Genomic DNA, 17,453 nt, shown 5'->3' on the forward strand with positions numbered 1-17,453 from the left:
AGGGTAGATGACTTTTTTTTGTTATCACATTTTTTTAATATTTGCCTCAAATTTGGGGCAAATATTAAAAAAATGCAATTACAAAAACAAAAATTCCAAGAATGTTGACATTTATCTTGTGCTCAAGGGGTAAAATATCCTGAAAAATGCCAAATTTTCCTAGATTATTTGATTTTGAGTGCAAGGTAAATCTCAATATTTTGTAAATTTTTTTTTTTGTAATAATCATAATGGTCCAAATGTTTTATTTAGATTGCTGTGTATCCTGCTTTTTTCATAAGTGTTGTTTAAAATAAAAAAATGATTTCGCATAATTTATACAACAAAAAAAATTCTTTTTTTGCACATTTGCGCTGAAATATTTTTTTGTGAAATTATTTTTTAATATAAACAATAATTACTAGGATAAACATCAATCTAAAAATAAGACTAGGATAAACATCAATCTAAAAATATCTTAAAACCATAATGTTCACATTAGAAAAAATTTATTTGCAAAATATTGAGATTTACCTTGGGTTCAAAGCCAAATAACGTAGGAACGATTTGGGCATTTTTTGTGTACTTTGCCACTTAAGCACAAGGTAAACATCAATATATTTTGAATTTTTTTTTGGAATGGCATTTTTTTTATACTTGCCCCAAATTCGGCTTCTTGTGTATTCGTGTTTTGAAAACTTTATTTTTTTGAACACCCCTATTTAGGAACCCCTGAAGTTACAGAATATGAAGTTAAGTGCTGTCCATCGAGGACAACTTTTATACTATGATTGGTAAGGAAGGACTCAATAATCTTACAGTTGTTACCAGATATACCATAAGAAGAAAGCCTATGGAGAAGACCAGCATGCCAAACTTTATCAAAAGCTTTAGAAATGTCAAGAGCGATTGCCTTAACCTCTCCACCTTTATCTAATGCACGATTAAACCTATCGGTTATAACTGAAAGCAAATCAGTTGTAAGTTAATAGATTTAAGATGAGAGATTAAGTGGGTTATTCCATATCAAATCACCTAAAGGCTCCCAGGGTACCACCTCAGATTTGCTTTAAATTTTGACCACACACAGATCTTATGAAAAAAATACAATCCAGAAAATTTCAGCTTGATTGACCAATTTTTTCAAAAGTTATGATTGAATTTAAAATGACCAAAATCCGAAAAATTTGTGTATCAGGAGCTTACAGCAGTTTTTTTTGACTTTTGACAAACCATAACTTTTTAAATAAAGATGGTGATCACCTGAAATTTTGTAGGGCAATAGTTTTTTACCCAAATAATCCATTATTGCAGTTGTTTTTGACTGATTTTTTACTGTTTTTGAGTTGTTGTACCTTAAAGTTGCAAAATATTGCAACATAATAAATATTTTTTTGAACTTTAATATGTTACAGTTTAATACTTACTTACAGAAAGTGGATTTTTTTTTGTTACCTTTGTGTACTTAGGGTCACCATTTGTTAGAATAATCAAAGTTATGAATTAAAAATTAATTTAGCACATGCAGCAGCCTATTGAAAATTCACTTTTTTTAAAAATTATGATAAATTACATTGACTTTGCTGGCATAGAAAATAGCGTAAACAGTTGAAATAAATTATGAAACTTTTTTGTGTTGAGGTTCTATATATAGACAATCACCAAAAAAAATTTAAAGACCTATACTCTATCTTATGACATGATTGTAGCCTTTTGAGAGTGATGATATTTTCAAAAGGAGAATGTTATTAGACTATGAGCTAGCCTTAGGTCATAGTCTAATAATTAGTCATAGGATGACAGTAGTATATTTTTTATTTATCTGTGAATGAATATATTCAGTTTTCATTTTAATGACATAATGTCTTAATTTGTACTAATAATAATGACGTAATCAGTTTCTTTGAGATTTAAAATGTTTATGTCTTTTTTAAACTTTTTAGAGTATTAATAAAAATAAAAAAATAGTAAAAAATGACGGAGAAATGTTGTGTGGGGAAAGTTTTAAATGAAGATTGTGTGATGAACCCAATAAAAACATAAACCTCTTGATAAAGGCTTTATTCAACAATAATGTACTAATCTAAAGATATAAGAGTTTAAATATATACATAACACAAATAGTTCAAAAACAATAATATAAACACTAGGAATCACAACAATCTTCCCATCTATATAGAAAAGACGACTAGTTTCATCAGTTTAGTATAAAGTTATCAAATTTTACCGGAACTTTGCAAGTTCTTGTAGAACGTCGCAAAACGTCATTAGATGACTCATTTATTGGTTTATTTACTTCAACACTTATTTCAGATGTCATTTTTGGTGATGGGTTTTTATTTACATTAAATACTTAGGCAGTTACATTATCACGAGATTTCTGTGATGGGCTTCTATTTACATTAAATACTTCCGCAGTTACATTATCATTAGATTCAATAATTCTATTCTCGTTGATATTATAAGACTTTTCTTGTGGGGCAGAATATGGTGCAAGATCTTGAAGTGAAATAGTTGATTCTCGTCCATCCGGGTAACGAATATTAGCATATGTTGGGTTTGCATCCACTAATTCGACTTAATCAACAAGATTATCGTTTTTGTTTGTTTGCACGAAACGTCTAAGAAAAATAGGACCAGGAGTTAACCATGAGGGTAATGAGTTAACCATGAGGGAAACTGAATAATCTCTCATGGGGTGTACAATTAGTTGCAGTTGATAATAACGAACGGAGTGAGTGAAGGGCATCGGATAGAACAACTTCCCAATTTCTAACATCTAGGTTGTGGGTTTTTAGTGCCAAACAAATATTTCTCCATATCAAACCATTATATCTCTCAACTTGTCCATTACTGATAGGATGATATGGAGTAGAATTACTTGTTGCAATTCCTTTCTGAGTCAGGTAAGATTTTAGTTCATTAGATATGAATGATGAGCCTCTGTCAGAATGAATGTAAGTTGGAAAACCACAAAAAGAGAATATTTGGTCTAAACATTTCACAACGGTTGTTGAACTGATATCTGGACACGGGATAGCAAATGGATACCGAGAATATTCATCAATAACTGTAAATAAATACTTATTTCTAGAATTAGATGGCAATGGCCCTTTAAAATCTATATTTAGACGATCCATTGGACGTATGGATTTGATTAACTCACTGACATTCGCAGATCGATAAAACTTTGGTTTTAATTCTGAACAAATATGGCAGTTAGAACAAACTTTCTTAACCTCTTCCGTAGAAAAAAGGTAAGTTCTTAGATTTAACAAAGTGAAGCATACGAGTGACACCTGGATGACATAAACAATTATGTATTTCGCTTAGGTTTGTTTGAGGTTGAGTTGTGGCACAAAAGGCACGTGTAAGTGCATCAGGAACTACATTATCACTTCCAGGACGATATGATATAGTACAGCTAAACTCTGCTAACTCCATCCTCCAGCACTGAATCTTACTATTTTTTATCTTTGTTTTCTTGCGGTTATCAAACAAAAGCAACAGAACGCTGATCAGTGATTAACTGGAATTGATTTCGTAACAATAAATGTCGCCATTTTCGAACAGCTTCAATAATAGCTACTGCTTCTTTTTCTACTGCTGGATAATTAATTTCACTTTTGTTTAATGTCCGAGACATGAAAGCAACTGGACGACCATTTTGATTCAAGGTAGCTGATACAGCTACATCGGATGCATCACATTCAACAACAAAAGGTAAGCTCTCATCAATAGAACTCAAAGTGGCAGAGTGAAGTTCCCTTTTAAGTAATTGAAATGCTTCAAATGCTTCACTATCGATTGGGAAGGATTTAACATTAATTAAAGGGCAAACTTTATTAGCAAAAGAAGGGATCCATTTTGAGTAATAAGAAAACATACCCAAAGTTCGACGAAGTGATAAAACATCAGAAGGAGGAGGTAGTAAATCTAAAGGACGTAATCGTTCAGTATCTGGTTTTATATTGTTATGACTAATGCAATAACCAAGAATATTTATCGAAGGAACTGAAATGACAGATTTTGATTCATTTAATGTTTAGCCCCAACGTTGTGAGGCGCTCTGAAACTGTAGACAATTTTCATCATGATGTACCTGATCATAGCCACCAATGGTTATATTGTCAAGGTATGGAAAAGTGTAGTGTAATTTTTCTTTTTCAACAAATTTGTCCACAGATCTTTGGAACATAGACACACCATTAGTAACTCCAAATGGAATCCTGCAAAATTGAAACAATTTTCCATTTGCCTCAAATGCTGTATACTTTTTATCTGAATTTTTTATAGGAATTTGATGGTAAGCACTTTTTAAGTCGAAGGTAGAGAATACCTTGTATTTTGCAAGTTCATTTATCATATCATCTATTCTAGGAAGAGGATATGCATCTAATTCAATGTAAAGGTTAACTGTTTGAGAGTAATCAATGCAGAGTCTTTTTTTGTTTGATTTAGTAAGATCCTTTACAACCACTACTTGGGCTCTCCATGGTGAGAAACATGGCTCAATTATACCATCTGATAATAGCTGTGATATTTCACTTTCAATAAAATTTTGGTCATCTTTATTAAATCTTCTTGATTTAGTAGCTATTGGCTGCGTTTTATCTGAAATACTTGTAAACAAGGAAGGTATTTTTATTTTAGCCTTTTGCAGTGCACATAGGTTATTTTTCCTTGTGACTATTAAGTCTTCTTTTTCTCCACCAAATGGAAAAATAAGATTTTTGTGTTGCTTTTGGAAGTCATAGCCAAGTATGATATCGCTACAAAGATTTTCCAAGATACCAAATCGAACATTATTATACAGTAAACCATTTAGTTCGAGGTTAACTGAACAACAACCTACTAATCCAGACTCCATTGTTGTGAGGGCCATAGAAATTTTTCTTTTACTGGGTAATGTTTTTATTTTCAAAGTATCAATAATTTTTTTGCTTATAAAATTATCTGAACTACAAGAATCAATTAGTGCTGTTAATGATTCACCATTAATTTTGACAACAACAGATGCATGAAAAAGGCTCTCAGGACAACCACTTGAAACAGTACACAAACTTGGTTTATGCACTGCAGCTGTAACACTGTGGGTCTTTTTGATTGGCCAGCCAAGACAAACTTTGGAGAAATGTCCTTTTTTTCCACATTTAAAACATGCAACATTTTGAGCCGGACAATTTTTCCGAGCAGAGGTTCGATTAAGTTGGTTGTGAGGTTGATTACCACAATAAATACAATTTGTTTGTGGATGAACAGGCATTGCATTGAGTGCTGCTGAAGATTCTTCTGGTAACTTTATAGTAGCAACAATATTTGGACTGGTTGATGATGAGAGGGGTTTCTGTATATAAGACTCAGAGTTCCTCTGAGCAATGTCAAGAGAGCGAGCTTGGTTAAATGCTGATTGTAAATTCAATGTTGAATTTTCAAGAAGGCGTTGGCAAATGTAATTTGAAGTTATTTCAGAAATAAAAGCATCTCTTATTTGTTCCTCTCGATATTGTTCAGCTGAAACATCTTTATAGTTACAGTTTTTGCTAAGTTTGCGTAGTTCCTGAAGAAAGTCTTCAAGAGATTCACCTGATGTTTGATGTCTTATAAGTAATTGATGCCTTGCAAAAATTTCATTAGGGGTTTTTATATATAAGTTTTCCAGTGTTTCAATGATGCTCTCATAGGAATCACACTCTTCAATGTAATCATAAACATTTGATGTGACAAAATTAATGATGGAGCGAAATTAATCTGGAGCATCTTCTCCACAATCCTCTATGAAATTCTCAAATGTTCGTTTCCAATGCTTCCATTCTTTCGAAGCAGTTGGTGCATTATGGTCAAGATCAAGCCTCGTTGGTTTTAAGATCTTTGACATTTTATATTTTTATATATATATATTTATGTTGAATAAATTGTGATGAACCCAATAAAAACATAAACCTCTTGATAAAGGCTTTATTCAACAATAATGTACTAATCTAAAGATATAAGAGTTTAAATATATACATAACACAAATAGTTCAAAAACAATAATATAAACACTAGGAATCACAACAGATTGCGACAAAACGTATTATTGTAGAATGATAGGAAGAATAAAATTAAAAGATATTGTGAACACAGATGTTGAAGTTTTAATTCAAAGAATTTGACACACTTTTTAACTAAATGAGAAGATATGTTTTCACCATTAAAAAGCCTATATTTCTAGATATGAAGCGCTTCAAAAATACTGCTGTGATCCATTTAAAGTCCACAAGAAAAAAATTATTAAGGGATTGTGTAAAGTGGATATTTTAACAGCAAGTTAAGATTTTTACTTACACTTAAGATCAAACCTGGTCAAAAACCTTGCACCAACTGTTTGAATGATTTCAAACTTGAACAAATTACGGGAAAATTTAGTCAAGAAGATGAAGACAAAGATGTTGATGATGAGGAGTTTAGTTCTTCAGACCTAAATAAGACAGTTTTAAATAAGAGTGCTTCTTTACGGGAAATATCTCCTCTAAAAAGTGTAAGTAAATGTGACAAATTAGAATGTGTAAAGCAAAAAGTTAAAAAAATGGAAACAAGTCTGACAAACCTATTAGCATCAGCATTGGATATAGACCCAAAAGAAATAATATCTGAGAAAAAGCAAAAGTGCATTAACTGTAATGATTTAGACAAACTTTTAGATGCAATAAAGGAAAAAGGAAAAATCAGTTTAAATGAGGAAAAAGCTCAGGTACTAACATTAACACCTGATAGTTGGTCAATTAAAAAAACTTGCAATGCATTTTTAGTTTCAGACCATCTTGTTAAGAAAGCCAGAAAGCTGAAAAATGAAAAGGGAATACTTGCTAAACCTGAGGCTAAAAAAGGACATCCTTTGGAGGATATTGTTAAGCAGAGAGACATTGAAATATATGAATCTGACGAATACACTAGACAATGTCCAGGAAAAAAAGACTTTTTTTCTGTGTGTATAAATAATGTTAAAGTTCATAAACAAAAACGTCTAATTAGTTCGTTTAAAAGAACTTCATCTGGAATTTAAGAAGTTATATCCTGAACACAAAGTTGGGTTCAGCAAGTTCTTTGAACCAAGGCTAAAGTGGTGCCTTACTGTTGATAGTAGTGGAAGCCACTCAGTTTGTGTATGTTCTTACCATCAAAATGCTAAGTTGATGTGCTCTGCTCTTCCTAACAGCCATTTAATATATTACAAAGATTTAATGAAAGTATGTGTTTGTAATATAGATAGTCGAAACTGCATGTTTCATCTATCTTCCAACTGCCCTGGTAACATAAATTTGAAGACTTACTTAGAAAATGTGTTTGAAAAGAATGATTTTGATTTTGATGATCAGATCATATATGAACAATGGGGGTCAACTGGCCGAACTGCACTTATTACAGTCCAAACAAGCATTAGTGGATTTATTGAAACTTTAGGTGAAACTTTGTATGACCTTTGTCACCACCACTTTATCAAAGAAGCACAGTCTTCTTACTTATTAGAGGCAAAGCAAACATTATACCAATATACCTGCATTATTCTGATAGATTTTGCAGAAAATTATAGTTTTCTTGTACAAGATGCTATACAAGGGTTTTACTGGCAAGCCGATCAAGCTAGCTTACACCCATTTGCTGTTTATTACAAAGATGAAAAGATGATCTTAAATGTGAATGCTATTGTTTAATTTCTGACCATCTTTGTCATGACCAATCAGCAGTCCATTGTTTTCTCACAAAGTTGCTCCCTATGGTCAAAATCAAACTACCCATAGTGAATTAAGTTAAATACTTCAGCAATGGTGCTGTGTCACAGTATAAAAACTACAAATGTCTAATAAACTTAATTTATCACATTGTAGATCAGCAAATAAATGCTGAGCATCACTTCTTTGCTACGTCACATGGCAAAAGTCCATTTGATGGAATAGGAGGTACTATAAAAAGAGAAGCAACAAAAGCTAGTCTTCGATACGCAGCAATTACAAATCAGATTCTCACACCACAAGATCTGTTTACATGGGCTCAAAAAAACATCAAAGGTGTTAACATATTTTATCTTTTAAGTGATGGTATCAATAACCATGAAACAACTCTTAACCTTCAGAAACGATATGAAGGGATGCGCACAGTTCCGGGAACAAGAAGCTATCACTGTTTTGTACCAGATGAAGAGAAATTGTTTTTACGAAGAATCTCTAGTGATACTGTCTATGATACTCATGGGTTAAATGATGTTAATTTGATTTTAAAAAACCCTTCAAATTTTCAACCCGGTAAATATATTGCATGCTTTTACGATGAAGAATGGTACATAGGGCTTGTGGTTGATATTTGTAATAAAAACTAAGACGTTAATGTGAAGTTTATGCAAAGAAACAAATTAAATTTAAAATGGACAAACGATGCACAATCAAGTCAGTGTTGGGTTCTATTTGACAAGATAATATGTCAAATAAGTGTTCCATTGATTAAAAGTATAAGTGCTCGTGACTATATTCTTGCTAGTAATGACTATGACAGTATTATGAGTTATATAAATCAGAGATAATTGGTTTAATTATACTAATTAGTTTCATTTACGCATACTTTTTCTTTTAACTGATTATCTTACTCTTTGAATGCACTTTTTTACAGTATAGTTTGTATAAAATTTGAGGTATAAATTTTGTATGTGGTAAGTGGTATTTTTTTGTTCTCCTTTTAAAAATATCATCACTCTCAAAAGTCTACAATCATGTCATAAGATAGAGTATAGGTCTTTAAATTTTTTTTGGTGATTGTCTATATATAGAACCTCAATACAAAAAAGTTTTATAATTTATTTCAACTGTTTACGCTATTTCTATGCCAGCAAAGTCAATGTAATTTATCATAATTTTTAAAAAAAGTGAATTTTCAATAGGCTGCTGCATGTGCTAAATTAATTTTTAATTCATAACTTTGATTATTCTAACAAATGGTGACCCTAAGTACACAAAGGTAACAAAAAAAAATCCACTTTCTGTAAGTAAGTATTAAACTGTAACATATTAAAGTTCAAAAAAATATTTATAATGTTGCAATATTTTGCAACTTTAAGGTACAATAACTCAAAAACTGTAAAAAATCAGTCAAAAACAACTGCAATAATGGATTATTTGGGTAAAAAACTATTGCCCTACAAAATTTCAGGTGATCACCATCTTTATTTAAAAAGTTATGGTTTGTCAAAAATCAAAAAAAACTGCTGTAAGGTCCTGATACACAAATTTTTCGGATTTTGGTCATTTTAAATTCAATCATAACTTTTGAACAAATTGGTCAATCAAGCTGAAATTTTCTGGATTGTATTTTTTTCAAAAGATCTGTGTGTGGTCAAAGTTTAAAGCAAATCTAAGATGGTACCCTGGGGAACTTTTAAAAAACCAGGTGATTTGATATGGATCAAACCAAGTGTTTGTTTATTAAAGATTCAAAAACCTTGCTTATGATAGGAAGAAGACTAATGGGACGGTAGTTAGATAAATCAGATCGCTCTCCAGAATTTTTGAAAATAGGGATAACGAATGCCGCTTTTCAGCTGGCTGGAAAACAAGACTCTGATAAGCACTTGTTAAATAGAGATATGATATTGATGAAAAGTTGTTAGCAAACAATTCAGCTTTGTCTTTAGGTGAGGTGACTAAGTCTGAGCCATACAAAAGAGGTGGAATAACAGATTTGCCTTTATTATTGATACTGTTAAAGATTCTCCAGAAGTCACGAGAGCCTAATTTTTGTGATGAAATATGAGATTTCATGACCTGAGAAAATCTGGCTTTGGCGTTAGACAAAACCTTTTTACAATGGTTTCAAGCAGTAATAAATTAATGTGTGTTTTTTGAAGAATTGTTTTGCTGAAAGATATGGAAGTAACAGTTTCGTTTGGAAATTGCAGCAGCACAATGTGAGGAAAACCATGGAGAAGAGTCATGTTTGACCTGGAATTGTCAAGAGGAAATAAAAGATTCCATGCCAGCCTGAATCCACAAAGTTATGTAAGAAGCACATTTGTCAGCAGGAAGAGGAAAGATTTCTACCCATGGGCCATCGCAAAGAAAATCATAGAAAGAGTCCCAGTCAGCTTTAAGGTAGTTGTCAGAGGTAAAATAATAGGAAGATTTAGATGATGATCGGGGGATTCAGAAATAACCCTACTTTTCAATTATCAATGGTTGAATGCATTTTTGGAATGCCCCTCTAACCTACCTACTTGCCCATGTGAGAGAGATGCAACCCACTATTTTAACTTTTTTTTAAGTCATTTCTTAACAAAAAGATAGATATGGTTGGTTGCCCCCTCCTTGATCTGGTCTAAATAGTGGATAGGGGCACAAATAAAGGAGCAGTAACAACTTCGAGACCTTCATTATTGTTTAAATTATTATTGCATGTTACACATTAAAAATATTTCCAAGAATGTTTTTCATCATAATTTTTTGTTGTTATTTGATATTAAGTAAAAATATGTATTAATTTAATTTTATGACTTAGATTATTAATTTTACTTAGTCTAATTGTTAACAATGCTTGAAATAACTGATAAAACAATTTCAATATGATAATATCACTGGATTTAGGAAAGTCTTTGTATGCTAAAGTGTCTTGTGTGTGTGTATATATATATATATTTATATAATATATATATATATATATATATATATATATATATATATATATATATATATATATATATATATATATATATATATATATATACTTATATAATATATATATATATATATATATATATATATATATATACTTATATAATATATATATATATATACATATATATATATATATATATATTTACATAATATATATATATATTTACATAATATATATATATATATTTACATAATATATATATTTACATAATATATATATATACACATATATATATGTATATATATATACACACACACTCTCACCCATAAATATAAACCTTACCCAAATGACGGGCAACTCACTAACACTCATTTACAAAACTGCCTTATTTAAGCACCCTTTCCAAGTAAATATGACAAATAAAAAAACCTCATAATAACACCAAACTTAATCTGTTCAGTAATTAGCGGTAAACAGCGGAAGTGGTGTCTCAAAAAAGTAACATACCCATAGAAACTACACGCCCATACACCTGTACACCACAAAAAAAACATATAAAAAAGACTTTTTTAAAAATAACATTTTAAAAATGGACTAAAAGGTAAAAAAGAAACTATTTCACAAGGCCCAAGGACTTTGTGTACGTACACAACCTGAAAAATCCATTAAAGTCAATGAATGAAGATTTTGGGTACCAATAGGAATGAGTTGTACTTTGCTGCCCAACATTTTCAGTCATTGACTTTAATGGATATTTCAGGTTGTGTACATACACATAATCTTTGGGTCCCATAAAATAGTTTATTTTTTACTTTTATGTCCATTTTTAAAATGTTGTTTTTAAAAAGTTTTTTTTATATATAATTTTTTATTATTCAACAGCAATTCTATTTATTTATGCTAAACTAAAACGCTAAAAGTTTGTTGTTTATTGTTTGTTTTAATTACTTTTCTTCACGATTTCTTTTATAAACATTAAACCAAAGTCTGTTTTGCGTTGTTTGTTTTATTTACTATTTTTAACGAATTCTTTTATTATTACTGCTGACCTCGTGTTTGTTTTGCGCTGACACCAAAAAAAAAATAAACAAACTAACAAGAAAGCAAGTTAAATAAAATGTTGTAAAAAAGAAACAAGAGCGAAAATAGTTTTTTTTTTTATGTTTGATTATAAAATACCTCGGCTCTACGCTAACCTATATATTGTTAAATTGGTAGCTACTACTAAATTTGAAATTAAACAAAATATTTTATGGATCACATAAATCACACAAAAAATATCCTGAAACTATTTGGCAACATTGTTGATGAACTGGCTCATTAGCTATATACCGATGTAGAGCAAACTTAAATATGTCATATTTATCAGCAGCTTTTCTAGTTCTCAGCTCCTTTTTACTCACAGCTAAAACTGCATTTCATCCCATTTTGGACGATTGATCTTTCTTATATAATTTCTTACCTTCTTTGTTTACATTAAACACTATTGATAATCGAAGTTAAGTTATAAAAATAAGAATTTCTTTGAATTTATTACTAAAATTGCCTTTCTAAATAAAAAATGTTTTAGATTAAAAACAAAATCATCTAACTGCCAACACAGCACGAAGTGGTAGTAATATACTCAATTATATAAATAACTTGTTGCCCCACAAAAGTCATTTTGCTGAAATTAATACTATTCAAAAAGTTCAATTCCAAATATTTTTTTAAAACCAGATTCTAAAAGAGGATAAAAAATACTGTCAGAAAAATATAAACTTTTTATAAATAAAGCAAATTTGCAATAGCTGAAAACAAATGTTTTGTCGCTGTAACGCTTAAGAAAATATGCAATTTTTTTTTTCACAAACTTACTGATGCCTTTTGGTACTTTTAATGCATTTTGGTATTTCTAAAATTACAATTTTTTTTACAATAATTTAAAATGTTTTATCAAAAAATTTTTTTGAAAAATAAGAGATATAAGACTTCAGGCATATGTGTCCCGATATGCCCCGCTCTTCCCTACTGTTCGAAGATATGCATACAGAAAAATAATTTTTATTTACCCTTTAGCGGTTAATTAAAATAATAAAAACATTTTTTTTTATAATTAAGGTTTTTCTATAATTTAGTAAATATACTTTTTTTTTCAGGCATTTAAATGGTTAATTTTCATTATTCACATAAATACTGACAGTGACAGATCCAGGGTTTTTTTTTTTTGGGGGGGGGGGGGGGGGGGGGGGGTATCAGGGGTGTTAAAATATTTTTGTATTTTGTGTCACATTTGCGCCTCTTAAAGAAACATAAAAACGTCCTGCATTTCTAAGATATTTTAAGACTTTCAAATTCTAGTGGGGGGGGGGGGGGGAGGATGCATACCCCCTGATACCCCCACTGATAATCTAATGATAAACATTCTTTAAGTGTGTTTGATACATAAATTTCTTTGACTTTACTTTAGCTTTACTACTTAGCTTTACTTCACTTTTCAAAATAAATAAAATTTTTATATCTAAATGGTTGCTAAAAATGAGCACTGCATCTACCCCCAAATTTACTATTATAAATATAAAATTTATTATAAATTTAAAAATTATTAAAAACTCAAATCTCCAGTATTCTATATATCATTTTTTTATTTCATTCTTAAGTGTTATTTTTTGATTAAAAAAAATAAAGTTTTTGTCTTCTTTATATGTGACTTGAAAGTATTATTATCTTCTGCAAAAATAATAAAATTCTAAAAGTAGTAGTGTTTAATTGTCTATATTACTTGTCTAATAAAAAAAAACATTTTAATAAAGTGCAATTTGTTATTTAAACAAACTATTCTGCATTACATTTCTACTATGTTTGGTGTTGCACATAGCAGTTATTGTTGGAGTTTTTTTAATTTTTGCTCTTTATAAATTGATCATTTACTAAAGTGAAGCTTGAAAAAGTATTTGTAAATATCTTTGGGTAAAAAGTAAAACAAAAAAATATATAATATATACTAGACCCAGCTAATAAGTCTATTTAAACTGTTTTTTTAGTAGAGGCTTTCACTTAATTCAGGTTTCATGCAGTTTAAGATTTTAAAAATCATTTAGGGTCCATGTTTCCAGTCACAAAGAATGTATTTAATGTTGATGTTATTTTAAAAAAACTTTATTCAAATGAGATGTGTTCAAATGATTTGCAGTCATTTATTTTTTAGATTCCTGTAAGAATAATGAATGCTGCAATAATCAATGGTTGCAGACGCCTTGTCTTTCAGAATTGGAAAATGTGATAAATTCTAAAGTTTTTGGCCAGCACCTAGTCAATAAACATGTTTCTACTGCTGTTATACATCATATTACAACTAAGAATCCAGCTTCACCTTTAGTGATGTCTTTCCATGGAGGAACTGGAACTGGTAAAATTTTTGTTTCACAAGTAGTTGCCGAGTCAATATTTAAAAATGGTTTAGATAGTAAATTTGTTCGTGTAATACACGCAACAAAACATTTTCCAAATAAAAATAAGTTAGAAGAATACAAAAACGAATTATCTAGACTAATAGAGAACAGTGCTAAGCTATGTGAGCGCACATTATTCATCTTTGATGAATTTCATGAAATGCCGATTGGTCTTGGCGATTTTATTGCACCTTTTTTAGACTACAACAATCGATTAGATGGTATAGATTATCGCAAAAATATATTTATTTTTTTAAGCAATACTGCCACGGACATTATTAACAGCTATACTATAAAGCATTATGAAAATAGAAACTCTAGAGAATCATTAACCAATAAATATTTTGAAGATTCTATAATAAAAAATGCTTTAAACTCGTCAAGTGGATTTAATGACTCGAAACTTATTAAAAGAGCATTAATAAAGACTTATGTCCCCTTTTTACCTTTGGAGAGAAAACATGTCAAACAATGCGCAGAAGAATTAATAAAGAAAGAAACTCTTGATGTCAAAAATTCGACTTTAGAAGCCATTGCTGATGATATGTTTTATTTTCCTGAAAAAGATCAATGGTTTTCATCTAATGGTTGTAAAAGACTTGACGCTAAAGTAGCCGAATTTTTAAGTAGATAACTTCTTTACAAATGATAAAAGTTACATTTAAGATGAGTTTTTGATTACTTTTTCAACTTTTGATTATTACTTTTTCAACTTAATAATTTTATGCTTTAAATTTTATAATTTTTTTTTTAATAAAAATTTTTAACGAGAAAAGCGTAGTTTGATTTGGTGGATTCAAAAAAATAGTAATATTTACAAAATAATTTTTTTTTATTTTTATGAAAAATATTTTATTCAAAAAGATTTTTAATAACTCAATTAGAAACTTTCATAAAAAATATTTTTACTATAGGGCGTGTGTTTTTCATTAATTTTTGTGTTTTTTTTTTCAAAATTTAAAGGTGGTCCTATACTAATAAAATCAAAATTTTTTAAAATGCATTCATCATTAATGATTGTTATTTAAGTAGTTATTTAAATAGTACTTCACATTTAAAGCACAGCAAAGAGATTTTTTTTTTTACGGTCAAAATTTAGAGTCCATGGACCCTAAATATGGACTACGTGCTGCGTTAAACAGCCTGTAAACTAAAAATGGTATGATCATGAAATTTTCACAGCTTTTTAATATCAGATGATTCTACTCACCCTGCCAAAATCAAATAATTTAAGGTGGCTCATATAGAAAAAAACCTCATTTTTTTAAAAAAAAATTTTTTTTAATAAATCATTCAATGCAAAATTTATCATTCTCTTAGAAAATATTTTGCATAATATGCTTACTACTATTAGTTTAATTTAACATTTTTTAGTTAATTTTTTATGATTAAAGTTTCTTCTTAAAATTTTTAAATAATATTAAAAAAAATTTTTATTATGTATTTTTATTTTTAAATATGAAATAAATATCTTAATAAAGTCTGCACATTGTACAATATATGCAACTAAATAAAATGGCCTATGGTTTCCTCATGTTTTGTGGAGTGTGCTGTACAGCTTGATTCAAGTTTTAGTAGCTATTGATATCTCAAAACATTTTACTTGTATTTTTTATCAGATAATGTCCTGTAAATAAAATTTGAGAAAAAAGAAAAAATCTAAGTTTAAAGGAAACCGGTTTACCAAGTCGAGCAAGGTGACAGAAACTTTAAAAACTTTTTCACTTCTTTATCAAAAAATATCAAAAATTTTGAATGAGGGTTTGAAAGATGATGATGATAATTTTTGTTTGTTCGTAAGTTTTAAAATTCTTAAAGATCTTATAAGTAGTTTAACATTCTCTGTTTGTAATGCACAAAAACTGAGTTTATCTAATAAACTTGATCTAAGAATGGATTTTACAAACAAGCTTTTAATAAAATGCTTTTTTTGTGATTGCAGCAATGAATTTTATACATCTCCAACTTGTTCCTGTCCTCAAAATGCACCATTAATTGTTGATGTTTGTAATTAAAATAACATTTCCACACAGGCGAAATTATTTAGAATTTTTTTCGAAATGTAATTACTTTTCGAGAAAATGGGAAAGGTCTTGCAGCTATAAAAAGTTTTGCTAGAAACCTCAATATGGAGTTGTTATCTGAACCCAGTTATCAAAACATAATCAGTCATTTGTATAAAGCTTAAAATTATGTAGCAAGCAATAGTATAGCACTATAAAATAGCACTTGATGAGGCAAAGTTAAACCCTGAAAATAAAGCTCATTTAGGCATCACAACATGTTGTGGTTCAGTAGATAGGTCTTGGCAGAAGAGGAGATTTGTATCCCTTAATGATTGTGTTGCAGCTCTAAACCATAGCAAGTTTATTGATGTTTATGTAATGACAAAGTAATGCAGGCAGTGTCAAATTTGGAATAGAAAAAAGGGTCTGAAGAACACCAAAACTGGCTTTCCAAGCATAATTATCCAATTTACCATCAAAGTTCATCTGATTCAATGGAGTCAACTGGTGCAGTGGAGATTTTTCAGCGGTCAGTTTAAAAAAAAAATCTTATTTACAATGAGTAACTTGGTGATGGAGCCACATCCTCATACAAAAAAGTTTATAATGTTAATAAAGATTATGGTATTCATCCAATTAAGTTAGAATGTGTTGGATACGTGCAAAAGAAATGTGAAAACATACTTCGAAATCTTCATAAAAAGTTTAAAGGAACAAAAAACTCTTTGTCTGGTCTCGGTAAGCTAACAGATAAAATAAATAACTCAATGCAAAACTTTTATGGCCTTGCCATCAGACAGAATTTACATAACTTGTACGCTATGAAAAAAACTGTCTTATCGATTGTTTAGCATTGCCGTAAAACAGATAAAGGGGTCGAAGTTCCCTAAAGAAGAATTAATTAATGGTACTAACAATTATACAAAGAATATAAATTGTGGTCTCCACATTATGGAGTTTTCAAATTTTGTTGCCAACATTTTTACAACTCAAAAGTGATGAGTTGTTAAATGCCTTCATGGACAAACCCACAATGCCAACGAAGGTTTCAACAATGTTGTATGATCGAATTGTCCAAAAAACACTAATGTAACAAAAGATGTATTAGATAATTTATTTTAATGACGATGTCCCATTTAATAGGTAGATCGTTAAATAAGTAGACAATCAACTTTGCGCAAGCGTCACGCATAAGCAGATACGGCGTAAAGTTCCGTTAAAGAGGTTAAATAAGTAGCCGTGTTTACGTTAGGTATAAACTCAAGAAACAAAAATAATTATATTTTTAAATTTTTTCAAATTGCATAATTAAAATGCCAGTCTATAATTACTCTATTGGGGATGTTTAGCAATATGTCTCTTATGGAATAATAAATTATTATAATAAAAAAATGTCAAC

General features: G+C 29.7%; 1 protein-coding gene across 1 annotated transcript; it reads right to left on the minus strand.

Moving 5' to 3' along the window:
- Positions 1-2,557: 2,557 nt before the first annotated feature.
- LOC136091148 (uncharacterized) lies at positions 2,558-5,857 on the minus strand. The gene is given in 6 exon segments (XM_065818131.1): positions 2,558-2,657; positions 2,659-3,233; positions 3,235-3,493; positions 3,540-3,959; positions 4,056-5,565; positions 5,749-5,857. Coding segments are annotated over 6 exon segments (2,973 nt in total).
- Between the last annotated feature and the right edge of the window lie 11,596 nt (positions 5,858-17,453).

Source organism: Hydra vulgaris, chromosome 14 (assembly GCF_038396675.1).
Source record: "Hydra vulgaris chromosome 14, alternate assembly HydraT2T_AEP".
NCBI lineage: Eukaryota > Metazoa > Cnidaria > Hydrozoa > Anthoathecata > Hydridae > Hydra > Hydra vulgaris.